This window comes from Odontesthes bonariensis, chromosome 14 (genome assembly GCF_027942865.1).
Source record: "Odontesthes bonariensis isolate fOdoBon6 chromosome 14, fOdoBon6.hap1, whole genome shotgun sequence".
Taxonomy (NCBI): Eukaryota; Metazoa; Chordata; class Actinopteri; order Atheriniformes; family Atherinopsidae; genus Odontesthes; species Odontesthes bonariensis.
The window spans coordinates 6948005-6967427 of NC_134519.1; the positions used below are offsets into that span (position 1 = coordinate 6948005).

The window sequence follows — 19423 nt, forward strand, 5'->3', positions numbered from 1 at the left end:
CTTATAGATTCTCATTTGGAGAAAAAGGACAACAAACCGGTCGATTAAGCATCAACTTTGTTTAGTTTAGCCGAGGACATGCTAACGTTGCTGGGTTCTGATTCACCGATGTTAATCATTCATTCATAGTTATTGCATGTTGATAGTGTTTCCTCCCTTTGGTGAAATATTCACTTTGCAAGTTGCCCTGTTGTCTTTTTTAGGGATGTGTAATCAAACTTTCGAGCGTTTGTACCGCTTGGGTGCCATGTTTACTGTTGACTGCGCTGGACTCGCCACGCAACGTTGCGTGGTGACGTCATTCGCGCCCACTGGAATCAATAAGGGAATCGTTTGCAAAATTGCCAGACGCTTCCAAGGAATTGAAACACTGGGAACCGGTTCTCAACAAGAACCGGTTCCCGATTCCCATCCCTACCGAACACAGACCAACAACTCAAAATGAGCTCAGATCAACCGATTAACGCCGTGACACTGAAACACATCTGGGATGATCTGCACCCCCCTTCCTCTTCAACAAGTGATGGGACGGTGAAAAGTGTGCAGATAGTTTTAGATGGAGGACAGATTATCCTCCCAATGCGAGCGGTAAACTTCTGGAAACTTCCCACGATTTCTACTTTAATCCTTTCTCCCGACGTGAAAACACTTGGATAAAAGTCAGACTGAAAGAAATATCCAAACCATAAATTCCTGAACAGGAACGACAGCGTTTCTGGGGCCGATCGTCTCGGGTTATTGAGACATTTTGACTTTCAGATTATTGGGATCAACATCAGTCTGTTTCTTCGCTCGTCTTCAACATTAAATGGAAATTTTTACAGCTCTTACAGATAAAAAGAGTCTTTTTTTTCCATAAATACCAGTTCAGAAACAGCGGGAATAAATTTTCCTCAGAATAGTTTTTCTTCTCCGGGTTGTTTTGAACAACACAGCAGAGCTGCGAGTAAACCACTGATATTCTGACATGGAATAAATGCACTAAACTAACTGAAAATACTGCTCGAACAGATGAACATCAACTTCTTTGGTCATCTGATGAGCTGCAACATCACGACCAGCTCTATAACAAAACTTTGTATTTCACAATGGTTCTGTATTCAATCAATCTTTATTTATATAGCGCATTTCAGACCACAGGCAACTCAATGTGCTTTATATATTAATTCCAGCTGCCCCTGGCACCAAATAACAGCCAGAGGAAGCGAGAACGAACTGGCGGCTGAGATGAACACGGAAAAACAACAAGTTTTCTCCCTTTTTCTAAAGCAAAAACAGACGCAACAGGCTTTCCCATCATGTCACCCGGATATTATTCCATAGATAACCAGACGAAGTCTGAAGGAATGCGTCTTATTTAGGCCGAGGCTTCGAGGCTCGTAGAACAACCTCTAAATATGTGTCCACGCAGCGACAACTGGTCGGCCATGTGCACAGTCTGCTCCATCGTCCTCAGTATTACTGTATAGATCCACACGACCACATTCTGTTTGGCCACGTGGTCGTTCAATCTGTTCAGAGGTAGCTGGAGGAACCTCTGAGCACGTGATGATCAGTGCTTCCCGGAGGAGCTCAAAACCTCCCGTTTAACCCGCCTGTGTGTGTTGGTGGGACGCCCGCTAACCCTCAGGATCCCACAACAAGTTATAATCCACAAAGCCAAAACGGCCTCAAGGAGAAACACGTCAGCTGCCAAACCTGATCACACGCGTTTGTTATCTTAGCACTGCAGCCGTGACGGTTTGCCTGATGAGAAACGGACTCGGATGGAGGTAAACAGTCAGAACACAGAGTATTAGTCTGCCTTTCTCACACAGGACTCCAGAAATAGCCCTCCAAAATGACCACATCGATCTCTGTCAAGTCTGCTGAGCGAGCCGGAGCCGCCGCCAGCTCCTCCGGCCGGTCGCCCGTGTGACAGCTACTGTCCCAGACGACTGTAAATGCCATTTAAACATGATGGACAGCTGCAGGGGAGCGTCTGCGAGGGCCCGCGCAGCTTTATGCGCTGCGTGGGAAGCGATAATATTTAACCGAACATACGAGCAGGGTTAAAAATCACTGGCAGCTTCGGGTGGAAGAATAACCGCTTACTGGGGAAGCCAACTGCTCCGAATTAAACCCGCCTGGAGGCCTTTTTACAGAAAAACTGTAAAAAAGGTGAATATAAAGCGGCCAGATTCCCAAACGTGCAGGCAGCAGGTACGTTGGACGGCTGACATGCCCCACATTCCCACCGAGCAAGGTCACACAGCCAGATTGTGTCCGAGGTTCAGTGCAGAAACTGCGTCTGGCAGAGAGGCAAACACAACAGATGCTTGTGGTTCCCAGCAGGGCCGCAGACACTGACCTCACTTTCAACCGAACGTAAACACAAGACAAAGTGTCTGACCCAAAACAAACAAGCCACACGTGCTGGTGGAATTTCAGTGATGCCGACTCTTCAGCTCAGCCACGCTGTGCAAACGCTGCCCGAGAGTTACGGGACGACACGCCGGGCTGAGATACGCCTTCTCTTTTTTTTTTAAAACGTGAACATACGAGCTGTTTCTGCGGTCTGTGTCGAGCAGCTGACTGATGAAAGCTTTCTATTAGGGAGTCAGGAAGTGCACTACACCACAGGCTCTCCCTGCAGACCACTGAACGCCGAGTGGGGGGGGGGGTCACTGTGGTCGAGGTGGCGGCGACTGAAACACGCGAACCCGCTGCTTTCTGGGAACGCCGTCAGAACGCCGTGCAAACATAAAAATCGACTTCTCGCTTTGCGTGTGAAACGCTCTGCCAGAAAAAGCCACGCGCCGCTCCCGGTTCGGATCAATACGACTCCCCCCCGATGTGCGTGCCCACCAAAGAAGATTCAAAACACACACAGGAATAGTGCGAAGAGGCCATTCCAGGAGACGGCTTATGTTAATACAACCGTTACATAATCAAACACTTCAGCTGAGCAGGGAGCAGACCTCGAACTGACAACAAAGCACCCCTCCTCCATCCCGCCACCCTGATCTCCTCCACAGGGCCTGCCATCTGACACACTGAACCCCTGACACCAAGCCTCCACAAGACCGTGAACTACCACAGCATCCACCCTGCAGTGATACCCCCCCCGCCCCGATCAGTTGCCCTCGAATCAAAACATCAGTCACGACTGCTGGCTCAGCAGACGCCGACTCGAACTGTTGTGCAATGAAGGGAATAAATGAATAAATAACAAAAAAAAAAAAAAAGGAGTCCAGTAAAGTTGCTGCAGAGCGTAAACACTCCCAAACAGGACGAACACACCGACATCTACAGACTCTCCACAACGAGAAGTATGAATCTTTTCAGATATCAACTAAAAGCAAAGCTTTCCAATCAAATGTCAACACTGGTAAAACCAGATTGGAGTTTGTGGTTCCCTGTAAAAACCACCTCATATCCCCCCTGTGATCCGCAGTGGAAAGTAAACATAGTTTCAGAGCAATCCCTGCTGGTAAATGGGAGATTAAATGATACACTTATCTGACAGCTGCACAAGCCTGACAGTAAATCCAATGTATTTCCTGTTCAAACAACGATTACTATTGTTGCAATGGCTGAATGACAGCAGAGGCATCACACACACACACACAAACAGGTTAAGGATGCAACCCACAGTCTGGGTATGAATAAACATGCAGGGCTGTGGAATAACTGCCCGAAATAAAACGCTAAAAAGCAGGAGGTCCCTTCGTTAAAACAGGGATTAAACAAACACATGCACAGACTCTCTATTCGCGTGCCCATCCCAAAAAAAAATAAAAATTAATGGCAGGACTGTTGACATTTCTGTCTGCTAACGGCACAGATGCCACATAATCTGAAACCACTAGCTCCCCCTTGCCCCGGTCCTCTGCAATTACGCCAACACAAGGCCCCCCATCCCGACAGACGACACAAAATGTCGGAACTGCTCAGGTCACATGACTCCTTTGTACTCCGAAAATCGCCTCATGCTCAAAATATGCCGGCGAAACCCGGCGATTTTATCCAATACCGCCTCGCTGTATCCCGGGGCAACCCAAACACCCGTCCGAATCCCTCACACGGGCATATTTCCAACTGAAATCCGTCGTGTTTCTCCTGAGAAAAATCGGCGGCCATTTTGTGAAAGCTTGCGCAGAGAGAAAAAAAAAAAAGGAAAAAAAAAAAAAAGAGGGACGCCTCTGACCATGTAAAAAAAATAAACGTATATTTTTCAAAAAATTTCAAACGGTTAAAAGCATACCGATTCCTCTTCTTTCTCCATCCCCGTAGGCATCTGCGGCACTGCCCGGTTAATTGATGCATATTCGTGTAGGTCGGGTAAATCCTCACAACGGAAGACGGGTAGTGGCTTGGAAGCGTCCAGCGCCCTCGCCCGAAACGACAATTTACTCATTTTTTTTCACAACTCGAGATGCAATATAAATCTATCCGATCTCCTAATATTCACAACGGCGCCGAGTGGAGCTTTCATGGATGATTCTGTGCGGTTGGTCTCTGTTCGAACGTTCGAATGGTCGTAGCCAGTATTTAGGGCGTCGCCAGCGGAGCCGGGGTGAAGGCCCGGATCTCGGTAGCTCTCTCTCGGACTGTTTTTTTCCGACGCTCCGCTCCCTATCGTTGGTTCAGTGCGCCATGGACAACATGGCGGACATTTAAAACTCTTTTGCTCTGTTTCGCTCGGAGCGGTCCAACCCCCAGTTCGCCGACCGACCATTCCCACACGATCCCGAGCGCTTGCGCGTTGCCTGGGTAGGGGGAAGGGGGCATTTTCTCGCAAACTAACTCCTGTCCACACACAGATATGATAAATGATTGAAATAAAACGCCGTGCATGGCCGAAAATGCGCAAAAATATAAAAAAAATATAGAAAAATTAAAATATTAAATGACATCATAGACAAATAAAACTATAATTTAAGACTAAAATAATATAAATTTAAGTTATATAAAAATAAATAAATAGAAAAATTAAAATATTAAATGACACCATACCCAATTAAAACAAACAATTAAGATTAAAATAATATAAATGTAAGCTATATAAAATAGGGATATTATTTTTTTTTTGATTATAAGAATAAATAAAAAAAATAAAACATTTTATAAAGTGGACCTGACAAAGAAAATGAAAACAAAATGTAACTTTTTATTTCAAGAGCCAAAAACAGGTTATTTTTAATTATAAATATACACACACGCACTTTATAAAATAAAATAATTGTCTCTAAAATAATTTTGAGGCGTTTTTTTTTTTCCCCCATCAAGAGAAAGCTAATTTGTTCAAAAGTTTTTATATAAAAAGGATGATTTTTGCCTTTTTCAAAAAGGTGACTTTTCAAAAACATACACCTTAAACAACTCACTCACAATGAAAGTAATTTCTCCCAAATTGGACTAATATTTTTCATCAAAAATACCTGAAAGTTGAGTCACAAGAAGTGTAAAGCTACATAAAAGTGTTTTCCGATGAGTCGTTTTGTGTTTGTGCTTCGGTGGAAAACTGGAGGAACGAGACTCTTTATCAGCTTCGAGCCAACACCTTAAATACCACAGAGGTAACCGAGCGTTGGTGCCACCTGAGCTGTCGGAGCAACTCAGGCCCAGTGAGCCATGTCAAGTTGATGCAACAACTACCTGAGACATTTAAAAAAAAAAAAGGTGTTTACTCCAGGTGAAAAGCTCCCACTGTGTGCACACTGCTGCCTCCTTCTGGTCTGACACGGAAATGCACAGCATGCATGTTTGAACAGGGTAAAAAAAAAAAAAAAAAAAAAAAAAAACACGACACAATACACAGAATTTATTTGAGTATTTGCACTACAAACACTTGAGAATGTGATATTTAATGCAGGTGCGTTCAGTGGAGTCAGACCTCTTACACCACGGTGCTTTCAGGACATTCAGCTTTTGTTTTAATCATGATTTCAGAGTCTCTGCCACATCTACTGTGCACAAAAACACCCAGACTATCAACATCAGAATGTTTATTAACCATAAAAGCGCCTTACCTGGTGCTGCCGTGTTTATCCGGGATCCAGCAGGAGTGGCTGAGCTTTTGTTTTCACGGTTAAATCCAAACACGGTGCCATTATTACCTGCGAGAAAAACAGAAAAGAAGACACACATTTAGCAAAAAGCATTTAACCCTCAAACAACTCAATTTCTGAAAAGGAGACATTTTTGTCCCCTTTTAAAACGACCTAAAAAAAAAACACATATGTTAATATTTTTTCTTTTATTACACTTCAGTTCTGATCATAACTACCAAGTTTTCAATTATTTTCAAAAATGTAACCCTTTAAATACTGGTTTATATGATGTAAACACCAATTTCTGTAAAAAAAATAAATAAATAACACAAAAACTGCTATATTTTCAATATATAGAATGCAAAGTGGAATTGTTGAGCGGGGATAATTATGGTCTGGGATATGTCAATGGTCAGCAACAACATTGATTTTTAGGGATTTTTATTTTGTTTGCTATGTCTGATTAAAAAAAAAAACTCCTTAATTTCTGATAGGGGACATTTTTTTGACGTTCAATGAGTTTTTTTTCTACACAATGAAAAATTGCATTGTATATGATGTGTTATTTATATTTTATTCATTTCAACTTCACAATGTGCAATATTATTTATACTAGGTCACTTTACTTTTAGTACTTACTTTTTTTTTTTCTTACTTTTTAGTACTTGCTTTTTCTCTATTAAAAAAATGTTTTATCTTTTTTAATTTCTTGTTTCATGTCTATTGTTGCTGCTGTGACAAGGGAATTTCCCCGTTGTGGGATAAATAAAGTACAATCTAATCTAATGTGCGTTTGAAATAAAAAAAAATAGTAAAAAATGCACAACTGGACCAAATATGATGAGTATCAATATTTCCAGAGTGAAATTAGAGGAGAAAGTACACCCCAAGTGGAAAAAAATGTCCCCCATCAGGGATTAGGGTTAAAGTGAAGACTAAATTTACAGTTCCTGTCAGGTCAACGTGACCGAAGACCCTACAATCAAACCGCGGTTCAGGTTATGAGCTGCTTGGTTCGCCTACCACCCGATTACAACAGCTGGTTACAACGCTTTCACCTTTTACACAATCAAATCAGTCACGTTTTCTCACAATTCAATGAGCAACAATGCCTTCAAGGTTTTATTTCATCTGTCCAGACTAAATCTAAACGTGCCAACATTCATGCTAACATCATAAAGTGGTGGTCATTCGTATCTTTGGTGTCTGGTACAGATATTTAAAACATTCACAGGAGCTCAAAGCTTTTAGTCTTTGCATCCAACAAATTATTTGAGGTTTTCTTTCACACTAAACAGTCACAGGTGTCAGAAGGTGGAGTTACGGCTTTTGACTGAAATCTCTTGACAGCTGCAGGATGGGTTCCTGTCACATCTGAGCACCAAAAGTCTCTGAAACCAACGTGATCATTTGTAATAAATCCTGTAAATCCTGGCAGTCCTTAGATGTTTAATCTACAGTAAAACTACCAACATTTACATTAGAATCTACTTGGTCTTTGGTGCCAGTTAGAGGTCAACTCATATGTATACACAGCAAATACCGTGTTGTTTAAAATAGAAGAATAGAAAAACACTTTATTCATCCCCCAATGGAATGGGGGAAATTCAAATTAGTCAAGTCGCTCAAAAAATTATTAATATTTAAAATATTAACAACAACAATAATACCAATTCTAATAAAAATAATACTACTAACTAATAATAAAATTAAAATAATAATAATTTTTAAAAAAAGCTTTAGATTACTGCAGGAGGGGGGGGGGGGTCGCAAAATCTTTGGTTGATTAGACGATTTTACATTTTTTTTTTCTTCAAACAGTTTTTTCACACAAATTGTGTGCAAACATGTTCCATCCACAGATGGTTTGAGGATTCATTGTCCCATCTACATGCATGTTTAAAGTTAAAATCTGTGGATTATTTGAATAGCTCAGTGTTGAATGTACAATAACAGAGTAGCTACGTTTACACACGGCACTAGGCCCCCGTTAAATATAAAACACAATTGTATGCCTTATAAATAGTAGGGGGTCCCTGCTCCAACTCTCCATCAGTTTGGGGGTCCCTGGCCTGAAAAACATTGAAGACCCCTGTCTTAAATAAATGAGGCACACATTACTTTTGCTTTCTTGTGACAGAGCCAGTCGATGAAGAGGAAGTCATATTTACGAATAAGTAAATGTAAGTCATTCTATCCATCCCCTTCCACATATCCGAGGTCGGGCTGAGGAGGCAACAGGTCCCGGAGGGAAACCCAGGCCTCCCCCGGGCCAGATGGAATATTTAATCCCTCCAGGAAGTCGTGGGTCTGCCTCCCAGTTGGACGTACCCAAACAAAAACTCCAAAAGAAGGCGATCAGGAGGTATCCTAAACCAGATGCCCGAACCTCCGGAACCGACTGAAATCACAAGATTTGAGCTCTTCACCCCGTCTCTAAGGAGTAGCCTGGAACAAAGACGAACCAGTCCGACTCGGTTCCCTCTTCACAATAACAGACAGGTTACTGTTGGTAAATGTTAGCATGCTAATGTGCTGACCTGACTGTGAATTTGTTGGCGCTATAGAAAGAATAATACAGATCATAGTGAAAAATGTAATCCAACAACTCATCAATCATGATCCGAGGACTTTACGTTTTCCCCAGGTTGTCCAAACCTCTCCGACGGTGCGTTCAGACCGGACGCACAGCGTTACTCGCGCGAGTTTTGCCGCGGGTGTAGTTGAATTTACTCGCCTTATTCGCGCGAGTAAACAACGAGCGAATTTTCGCTTAAGGGGCTATCCATTTCATTCTCTCATCAACCATGGCCGACATAAGTACCACGGCGTCCTTGTACCTGCTGTGGCAGTCCCAGATTCGACGGAAACGCACACGCCGTCGTGTCTGGGTCAGTGACATCATCCGGTGGTGCATTCAGCTCGGAGAATTTCACCGCCTTCTTCAGGAGTTGCGTCTGGATGACGGCCGCTTCCAGCGGTATTTCAGGCTCACCAGGACCCAGTTTGATGACCTGCTCGGGAGGATCGGTGCCGTGATCTCTCGGCAGGACACCAACTACAGGCGCTAGACGCAAATCCTGGAGAAGGCGGTGAAATTCTCCGAGCTGAGTGTCACTGACCCAGACACGACTCCATTTCTGCTGCGGAGCGCCTGTCCATCTGTCTCCACGTCACTGTCGTCCAGAATCTCAACTAGTAGTGCAACGGATCATCATTGATCCGTTCGGATCAATTATTTCGGTTCGGCACACACACGATCCGCGGATTGATTTATGAAAAAAAAAAAATTGTGCGCATGTTCAGTCCTCACACAGCCGTTATTAGAGGTGCACCGAAATGAAAATTTGTGGCCGAAACCGAAAAATAATCACTTGGCCGAATACCGAAACCGAATATTACAGTTCAGTTATCAAAAGTTAGATTTCTCACCATTTTTAAATATTGCTTAAATCTACGCCTTACAATAAATGTTTAGACATGTTTTTCAAAGAAAATAAATGTTTATTTGAAATCTTCTAAAGTTATTACTAATAACTATAACTAATAACTAGAGATAAGTTTCATTAATTCCCATTTTCAATTCATTCTGTTTTTTTTTTTCATTCATTTCATACAACAAAAAATACAACATATTATAAAAGCGTTGAGTTCCAACACAAAAATGTAAAAACATGCAATATAACAAATTATCTGAGTGTCCTAGCCTGCTCCTTCAGGAACAGTGGCAGCATTTTTTGTAGTTTGGGTGTTTTGCCTTTAAGTGATATTTTAGACTGAAACTACTACGGTGAGAAAACAATTCAACTTGGCTGTAAATGCAGGAGTTTTTATTTTTAATTTATTTTGAAATGCATGCTTTTACGTGGAAACAAGTCAAACAGGAAGTAGCGCCGGTTAGCTCCGAGAGCTTCACACAGAGACCGAGGAGCACCTGTAGCGTGATGTTAGCTGCTAGTTTATTTTTATTTTATTACTCCATGCTTGGTGGTGTTTGCTGTAACTGTGTGAATGTGATGCAGAGGAGAAGTGGAAGTTAAAGAATCCTAGTTTTGACCGTGAAGATTGCCTCTGGGGAATGACTCTGCCGTTGGTTGAGAAGCAGCTAAAGTGGCCAGTATTACTTTGATTATTTATTGGTACCAGCGACAATGCTAAGAATGCTATTTCTTTAATGATTACAACAACTAATGTTGTATTTTATTTTGTTTACTTGTTTACTTGAACATTTAGTTATACGGTGTTGATGTGGCGTTATTAAACATCTGTGAAAAGAACCGGAGTCTCGCATTGAATCAATGGGCGGCATATTGGCAGAGTTCACAGATGACTTTGGTTCTGTCGACTCCGCCGTCTGGAAGTGGATAATTTTGCGTCACCACTATTCGGCCTCCGATTCGGCCACTCATTTGGCTTTCGGCCGAAAGCCGAATGTGTTTTTTTTTTGTGTTTTCGGCCGAATATTTTCGGTTGCCGAATATTCCGTGCACCTCTAGCCGTTATACTAGTGCCAGAGCTATAGAGTAATACAGAGTTGCGACACGCTTTGAAGTCGCCGCTAGGGCTGTCACGTGGTTCATGTGAGCCTCCGGAGTTCCAAACATCACAGCGCTGTCAGTCAGTTTGAACGGGTTTTAGCGGGACGGAGCACAAAAACGATAACTTTAACATTTACGACGCAATTTTCGGTAAATATTGACCCATAATGTGCATTGATCACTTCACCGACTATGTATTTTAATCAACGTTTTTCTTTTTTGGAGCACAGAGACACATTTATCACCATTTTAAATCGTAGAGGGTACCCCTGCATGCTAGCAGGGGGCAGCTACCTCGTCCTCCTTTATACTGAATCATGCCAGTGGTCCAGCTTACCTTCAGATCTACATCCTTCAACAGAGCATGATGTTACTGTCTGTTCCCAGGATTTACTCCTGTTGTCCCAAACACTCTATCTGTAGAAGATGTCATTCAGTCTGTCTGTTCTCTCTGGTGTCAGATGGACAATGAGCCCCCCCCCTCCCGCGACCCGATCGACGGATTCAGCGGGTATAATGAATGGATGGATTAAAATATGAATTTAACTTTTTTTCTGGTTAAAACCATATTAATGACAAAATAAATGTGTCAGTTGTGAAAAAAATAAACAAAACAGATTTAAACCAAACATTTTATTATAAAATGTCATCATAGAACATGTAAAACAAGCCTTAATAAAGAAGTTATTTTACTGCTATCTCTACTGTTGGGTAGATTAATCTGCAACAATGAACTGTATTTGATCAAATTCAAGGGTTTGGACATTGTAGAAAAGTTCTGAAGTCCTAAGGGTTGATCCATGGCAGCAGCGAGCACCACATCTGCTGACCTCCCTGACAACAACAGAGAAATTAATAAATTTATTATCACAGCTGCAAAGTCATGCTGAAAAAAACTTACTTAATTAAAGAACAGTCAGCTAATGCCTCACTATGCCAAAAATGTAGTAATTTAATCAATTTACCGGAGAAAATACGTCAGAAATACCAAAAATGTATTAAATATATAGTATTTTGGTAATGTTTTAAAACCTAACAATCAAAACAACTTTACACAATGTCACCTGACAATAAAAAGTTAACGGACTTTAGTGAAATGATCACGTTAATTACCTCACGTTAGCCTCCGTTACCAAGCTTTAAGCTAGGTCCCTAAATCCATTCCATTTTTAACATCAACATCGACATTTCATGCTAACCAAATATAAAAATAACGATGTCTAAGAGTATACTTCTGATAGATAATGCTTAAAAATGTAAAAAAACGTTTAAAATGCTGTTATTTTATTAACTTACCAGTAATTGTTCTTGACGAGCAATTGAGGTTAACGGAGCTGCGTCCGTTGTTTGGAACTGTGGCGTCTCCGTGACCCACGTGACTTCCGCATTCCTTTCTTTCAATAGAAGTCTATGGGAGTGTCGCCACTCTCTTTTTACACCACTCTGACTAGTGCTACGTCACAAACCAACCTGACACAAACCTGTCGCCTAGGTTACCACACAGACATAACACGTAGCTGACATAGCGATAGCTAACATGAAGAAAACCCCTAACCTGCAACACAGCGTGGTCATGGCGAGCGGAGGAACGCCCCACGTCCTTTAAATCCCCTGTTTGGGAGCATTTTGGCTTCCCTGTCAAATTTAATGAAGAAGGAAAGAGGTTGGTGGATAAACAAAAAGACAAAATTAGTTTATTTGTCTAGTCTTGTTTTGTTTTTTTTCGAACCGTGAGTTTCTTGATCCGTTGCACCCCTAATCTCAACGCTGTCGTGACGCGAATATTTCGCCAAAGTTGGATTTTCTGAACTCTCGCGAATTCGCATCTTGTCATTCGCGCGGTGGTATTCACCTCAGTCGCGCCGCCGGCTCGAATCCGTGTCTATTCGCGTCTTTGCATTGACTTTGTATGTAATCACGTCGCCCGAAACATTCCGGTCTGAACGCACCGTGAGACCCGACGCAGTCGTACGGTCTGAGGAGGCCAAGAGGATCAACCCGATTGAATTAACGGTGCCTTGGTAAGATGGACGTATCGAGGCCTCAGAACGTAAGACCTGGAAATAATACCAGGACCCGGTCCAGCAATGCAGGGACAAAGGGTGGCAAGCCTGGCTATTCCCTGGAGGGCCTTTACAGTACTGGGAAGGGCGTTGTGGTTCAGGGTCGAAACGCCTGAGGAAAGTTGGAGGCCACCTGATGAAATCTTCTCCTGGCTGAGAGCGTTGGTGTAACCCATCAGAGCCTTCAGCGTCCACGACTTCCTGCCAGAGATCAACAACTCTGGCTGCATCGCGTCTTTTGTCCTTCTTCATTTTTCTACACTGGTTTGGATGCTTCGCTGCTGAAATAGTTTCTCTTGGCATCTTTTAACACAATTTACCATGAAAACGGGGAAGCTGACATGTGGGACCAGCTGCTGGTCGAGCTTTCCGAACCCCAAACCCGGACGAGCTGAAGAGGAGCCGTCACAGGTGTCGGGCGGGAGCAAAACGGAGACGAAGGAGGAAGAAGTTTAAGACATTTCTTCCCAGATTAACTACAGATTACATAATCCCCGGATATTTCTTATTTTCCTTCATTAATACTCCCAACATTATAGTTTATTTTTGGCAAAAGCTAAACGGTTGTTGCTGGTTATTTCATATCCAGATGTTCCCTTTTTGTCCACACAGGCAACCAAAGCCCACTCAGATGTTAGAGCTTTATGTTTGTCTCGATGAATTAATTTATGAGGATTACGGCGAACAACAAAGCACCAGAATGCCTCCAGAGACAGTCGACTAAAATTAAGTTAAATCTGACCATGTGCGGACATGTTTTATTTAAAGTTTAGACTGTAACCTGCCTAGTCATCACACTTGGTAGATGCTCGTTCAACAATATGACACAAAATTATTTTATCTAATGAAAACATGCATAAAGAACAGGTTAATAAAAATGTTTATAGATTAAGTAGAGGGAGAAAAAAAGAGATGAGATCCCCTTGTAATTTGCATTTGTAAAACGAGTCTGAATAAGCAAATGAGCTGCAGTTAAGAGAGTTTTGCAGCGCTTAATGAGCCGGATGATTGACAGGAAACACGGCTCCAATAAGAGAGCCGTCAGTGGGAACAATGGGATGGATTATAAAGCTCCTTCAAGATGGTAATTCAACATGAAGTGTGACAAAAGATGTTGCTTGTTCCCAGTCAGCTGTGTCAAAGTACAAACAAAATGAGAAGGCTGGAATGGTTTGTGGCCGTACCAGGTGAAGGAAATGGGATTTATATCCAGAGAAGCCGAACGTAAACCGTCACTAACCGCCTAAAGAGACGCAAACAAGGACTGTGGATGGTTGGATGAAGGTGAGATTCAGGGATGAATCGCCCGCATTAGACAAGGAGATGATGCTCGAACTGCAGTTTGGTTCAGCTGCGATGAAACATTGATAATTCGGGGTTGGTGTCGAGGGGAGATGGCAGCCATTCCCTCCACAGTAAACGTACAGGTGGACTCTGACCTTTTGGACACTTTAATCATTCCAACAATCAAAAAACAGGTTTGCGAGATGATGACGGATCTTTCCACGGAGCAGAGAGCGTTCAACCTCTATCCGATTGAAATTCAAACAAAAATGATCCACGACGAGGCTCCATCCTGCAAATTGGATCCGCCAACTGCAGCGTAAGAAAGTCGGGACCGGATTAAGATCACGTTCTCCATCGGTGACGCCATTAAAGCCAGATTAAGCTAAAACCCAAGCATCAACTCGTTTTTTTCCCCTCCTCCTACTTTACCTGAAAGAAAGCAAAAAGAAATCTACAGTTTTATCAAAGACAAGATTGTTCAGCCATTAAATAAAAATGTTTTATCTACATTTCTTTTAACCTAAAAAAAAAAAAAAAAGAAGCTGAATGAACATCCTCAGGGTTGACTGATCCCGTGTCTTCTTTATAAGAAAATACTTTTAAATCATCTGAATGTATGCCTGCTTTTAATCTATTGGTTTTTAAATCAATACTCTTGTAGTTTTTAAGTGATTTTTCCAATGTTTTCCCATTTTACCATCCTCTTCTTTGACCTTTTATCTGTTCAACCTTGTGGTTGGCGGCACATACACTTTAAATACTCTGTTATTAATCTGATTTATACATAAAAAGCTTAAAACTTTACTTTAATTGGAAGATCTAAGATCTGACTGGCTATTCCGGAGATTTTGGCAAAAATATGTTTTTTTTTTGCACATTTATGACCTTGACATGTTTGCTTAGGAGACACAAAAACACAACTCCTACACCTCTGACACTTCCAGCTAAAACACACAAAAGTGCCATGTGGGAGGGGTTTGTCCCACAAAGGCAAAAGAGTTCAGACCACCACGGGAAAGCACGAGAAACCCGATTTATTGTGCTGTTCACCTGGATGACAGGAGGCTTTTTTTTCCTTTTCTAAACTGAGAATTATAAAAGGGGGGGGGGTTACAGCCACCAAAAAGGCAGCTCTAATCCGCCCTTCATCTCCACAGACTTCATGATCTTCCCCCAGGGTGGGTGGTTGTGCAGATTAGATAATGAAAAAGGGACATACGAGAGACGCAGGGTGTGATATTAGCCATTTGCACAGACTCTATCATCATGCACTCTCCCATTTGCACTGCTCACTTTGTTTTTGCACTATCCGCACATTCAGCACAAGCATCCCACTCCTCTTCCTGCACAGTTTTGTTCATTCGTTCGTTCGTTTTGTGTGTGTGAACTGTGATCTGTGATGTGTTGTGTTGCATTTTGTATTCTGTGTCTGTCTATATAAGCTACTGGATCCTTAAATGTCCCTCGGGATTAATAAAGTATCCATCTATCTATCGATCTATCTGATCCAGACCCGTGCAGGCCAGGCCAGGCCAGGCCAGGCCAGGCCAAGCAGTTCCCTGGCAGACCACAGGAGCAGCCTGGCACTGTTTAGCCACACACACCCAAAGCATTTGACCCCCCCCTCAATGGTACATTTCCAACCGAGATGATGAAAACTCCTAATAAGAAATCGTGTTAAAATAACCGCGAGCCTCTAGCTGGCTCCATCTCACCGCCTTTTATTGACGTTTTCCTCCTCCTCAAAAAAAAGAGAAAATCCCCCATTTTAGGGTTTCCGACATCTTTATCCCCCCCATTAATGTGACAACTCGTGAATAAGATTTTTGTTTTAAAGAGTGAAACATCATTTCCATCGTCCAAACCCCGTCATATCACTGGAGCTGATAAAGTGAGCAGGAAACTTGTGGGTTTTCCGAGCTGAATTGTATCCAGCTGACCAAGCCAGGAATTTGATTGCGTGTATGAAATCATCTGATGCCAGAAAAGACTAATCACGATGGGCCTTTTCTTTTTTTTCTTCTTCTTTTTTTTTTGTGGTGGCGACCATCGATTCAAGTTGAAACCATAACAGGAAAATAAAAATACTCACCAAGTCGATGGTTTGGTACACGAAGAATGGGCTTTCAAGACAGATGGACAACATTTTCTGCAAGTCAGAAGTTTAAAAAAAAAAAAAAAAAAAATGGGAAAAAGACGACAGGCAACACGACGCAGCTCCGCCACAGAGGGAGCCAACTATAACAAACGTTTAGCCTCGGCTACTTGTTCCAGTTGGTTTCATAATAAACCGCAGACGGTCAGCCGGCTGTCTGGTGTACGTCCACCCCGTCAAACAGCGGATTTCGATCGGTGAAAACTCCGTATTTTCCCTGTCGATGTAATGCAGGCTGAAACTAGAGAGGTGGAAACCAAAGTGCTACTGTTGGGGGTTAACAACTTTGCTGTAAAAGACGCCCTCCGATTGGACAGCAGCGACCACCAATCACCTGCGGAGAGTCTTAGGCTCGTGGCGTCACGCTCTACAGGAGATGGGACGAAACGTGATTGGCTGGCAACGGTCACGGTTAGCTTTAGCGTACAGCCAACGTTAGCTTTAGATTTACAGCTAAACGTTGGCTTTAGCTTACAGCCAAACGTTGGCTTTAGCTTACAGCCAAACGTTAGCTTTAGCTTTACAGCTAAACGTTAGCTTTTTTTCCAGTTGTAGTGATTCACTGTAAATGTGGGGCTGTTCGAGCAAATGTAGCTCAATACCTTTTACAGTATTCCGTCCTATTGCGTTTTGCTTCCTTCAAACACCTTGTGAAACAAATTTGACCCTTTTAGAGTGTTATCTTCTTATACCGACCTTTTATTTTGTTTTACACAGCATTAATATTCCCGTTGAAACCGTTTAAAACGCAGCAAAAACTACCGTGTCACTCGTAGCAAGTCCAGTTAACTCAAAATTCACATAAAATCAAGGAACCAAAAGCATTTCTTTCCATATTTTCTTTTAATTGGTCAAAAATGAATAAGCACTGCTATTTAATACTCTCATTTTACACATTTTGAGTAAGAAAAATGGTCAAAACAGGACTAACAAACACTAAATTGAGCTTAAATGTCTGTTTTAAAACAAAAAGCTTCACACAACAGACATAAAACTGTTAACATGGAGGATATGTGGTTTAAAAACTGTTGATCTCTCTTTTGCAAGTTTACTTTCCAGTGCCTCCACTTGCCAGGATAATCCATGAAGTATTAATCAATGACCTGGCAAGTCATTTGTTCACATCCCATTAAAAGAAAAAAGGAAAATTCAAGGCAAATAAAAGTAAAAGCACAATGACGCTTTAACCATGTCGGGGTAAAATGTTTTTGAAAGTTTATTCAATAAATAATTTCAGAAAACAGAAATGTGTTGGTGAAATATGAGAGAAAAAAGGCACTTAAAAACAATGTTGTGATCTTTTCATTTACAGTAATTTATGAGATGTACACGTGGTTCTCCATTCACCAACCGCTCCGGATTCTTTCAACAGATCAGATCAAGGCATTCATTTAAATTTGAATCACTTATAGAGGAACAAGTTGGGGCTACTCCCAAGTTAATGTCCCACAAATATATAAAAACAAAAACACCCCAAACATTTAATGTAAGAAAGTTTAGTGAACAACACACACACACACACACAAAAGGCAGATTTGCATGTATTTGGCATTTCTAAAAACGATTAAGGACCTGAGGAGGCTTTAAGTTAAGCAAGTAAATCCTGCAGCCGCACAGTAATTCTACTGTAAACTGATGTCCTTTCATTTAGAAAAGGCACCCCAAAGAAAATATCAACAAAGACAGATTTCAAATGATTGTTCAGATGAATTAAGTCGCCCATTAAACAGAGCGTGGCCTTCGGCCCCGTTCTGAGAGCACATGTATGGCTTTGCACAGAACCCAAGCACTCTGTACACGTTTCACTGCTGCTACACTTTGCATTTCAGAGATAATAACTCCGTTCACGTGATCACGAACACAGCGACACCTTTGGTCAGACGGCAGATCAATCCGAGGACCTTTGATCAACCTTTTTAAGATTCATTTCTTATTCGTTTCTCCCATCCAAAACGCCGCAGACGCCATCATTTGGAAAGGAGCTCCTCGATATTAAACGATCAATTCGACCCTCCACCCAACACTGATGGCTTATGCTTTCAAAAAGGCACAGTTTTTCTATTACCCGGCCGGTTGTGTGGCAAAAAAAAAAGAGCCAAAAATCACATTCTCTCAAAAAAAAAAAAAAAAAAAAAAAAAAAAAAAATCCCACGAAATATCCAAACTGTACACAGACAATGCAAAAGGAAATCAAAGAGTTTGTTAGTAAAAACAAACAAAGAGTGGCAAAATGTACTGACGACAACAAACAGTGAGCATTATTGTAGAAAACCCGCCCCCCCGTGGTCAACCCGGCCCGGTTTCTTCTCCATACAGTGTTGACACTACGAGCCCGGCGCTCCATCACTTGCCCTCGTACCTCGGATTGACGACAGTCGTTACGGCACTTTTGTAGATCGGATTCTCGCCCTGAGGAACACAGAAGAGGAGCAGCGTCAGGGTCACAGGTCAACTCAACGCCACTCTGTAGCGTCAGGCGTTTAGCAGCCTTTCAGGAGGGCGCCGGGACACGTGTATCCCGCAAATTTACACTCTTACACTGTTATACAAGCTGCACAGTCACTACTTTACATTGTAGCAAAGTGTAATTTCTTAAGGATTGTCTCATGAAAAGACTTCATTTTGTTAAAAAAATGTCGACGTTGGACTTACTTCTGTGGTATACTGTACTTATTGTCTGTTTCTTTTAAATGCTTGCCTTTAATATCTTTTAATTGCCTCCCAAAACAAATTCAAGAATATAAAAAAAATATGATGGGAGATAATCGCGTCTTAGAATATTTAACAGAGTGGCGTAGTACACCAAACTACGCTGTCTGTCATGAGAATTTATTAACATTACTAAAATATTCGGGTATGACAGGAGATAAACAGGAAGTGACCAGTCAAGCACGCGAAACAACACTGTCACAACAATAAATAAACATTACTAAACTGACTGCTTTACACAGTAAAGTTACGATGGCAGGCGAGCAATGATAGCGTATGGATAGCTGCTGCTTCGCGTCGGCTTACGCGGCTTCCGTACTGCGTGGTTTTGTCTAAACTGGGTTGGAGAAGGGATACACGCCGCCAGGACACGGTTCAGCCTGAGGCCGAGCGCCGCCGGAGCGGCAGAAAAAGCAGAAGCTCCGTCCTGTGTATGCGGCGGCATGTGAAGCTCAGATTAACAGGAGATTTAATCAGAGTTAAAGGACACAAATCAGTCCGTCATGTGGAGGCTAACACACACAACAATGTGCAGTTTGGTGCGTAAAGTAGGGATGAAGGCGGGTAAAAAAACAAACAAAGGTATGGCGGTCCAACTTCTCCTTTTTCCTCAGGAGTGTTTGAAGCGTCTTTAGG

At 42.1% G+C, this 19423-nt stretch overlaps 2 protein-coding genes across 3 annotated transcripts in view; both read right to left on the reverse strand.

Annotated features, from left to right (window-relative positions):
- The window catches only part of LOC142398635 (enhancer of polycomb homolog 1-like), a 35493-nt gene extending 19149 nt beyond the window's left edge, over positions 1-16344 (reverse strand). Inside the window, exons 1-2 of one of the 2 annotated variants that reach the window (XM_075482713.1) lie at positions 16016-16344; positions 6015-6101 (exon numbers count right to left, since the gene is read on the reverse strand). Coding sequence is in view for 1 of the 2 variants with exons in the window: in XM_075482712.1 (XP_075338827.1) it covers positions 4247-4399 (153 nt within the window). In the remaining variant the exon portion in view is untranslated. Of the gene's footprint in view, positions 1-4246; positions 4709-6014; positions 6102-16015 lie in introns of those variants that run through there. The other variant, XM_075482712.1, reaches the window with a different exon arrangement.
- A 932-nt stretch (positions 16345-17276) lies between these two features.
- Positions 17277-19423, reverse strand: part of LOC142398637 (integrin beta-1-like) — a 31843-nt gene continuing 29696 nt past the window's right edge. Inside the window, exon 16 of the mRNA XM_075482715.1 lies at positions 17277-18487. Within this exon, the coding sequence (XP_075338830.1) occupies positions 18422-18487 (66 nt within the window). The 3' untranslated portion in view covers positions 17277-18421. The remainder of the gene's footprint in view (positions 18488-19423) is intronic.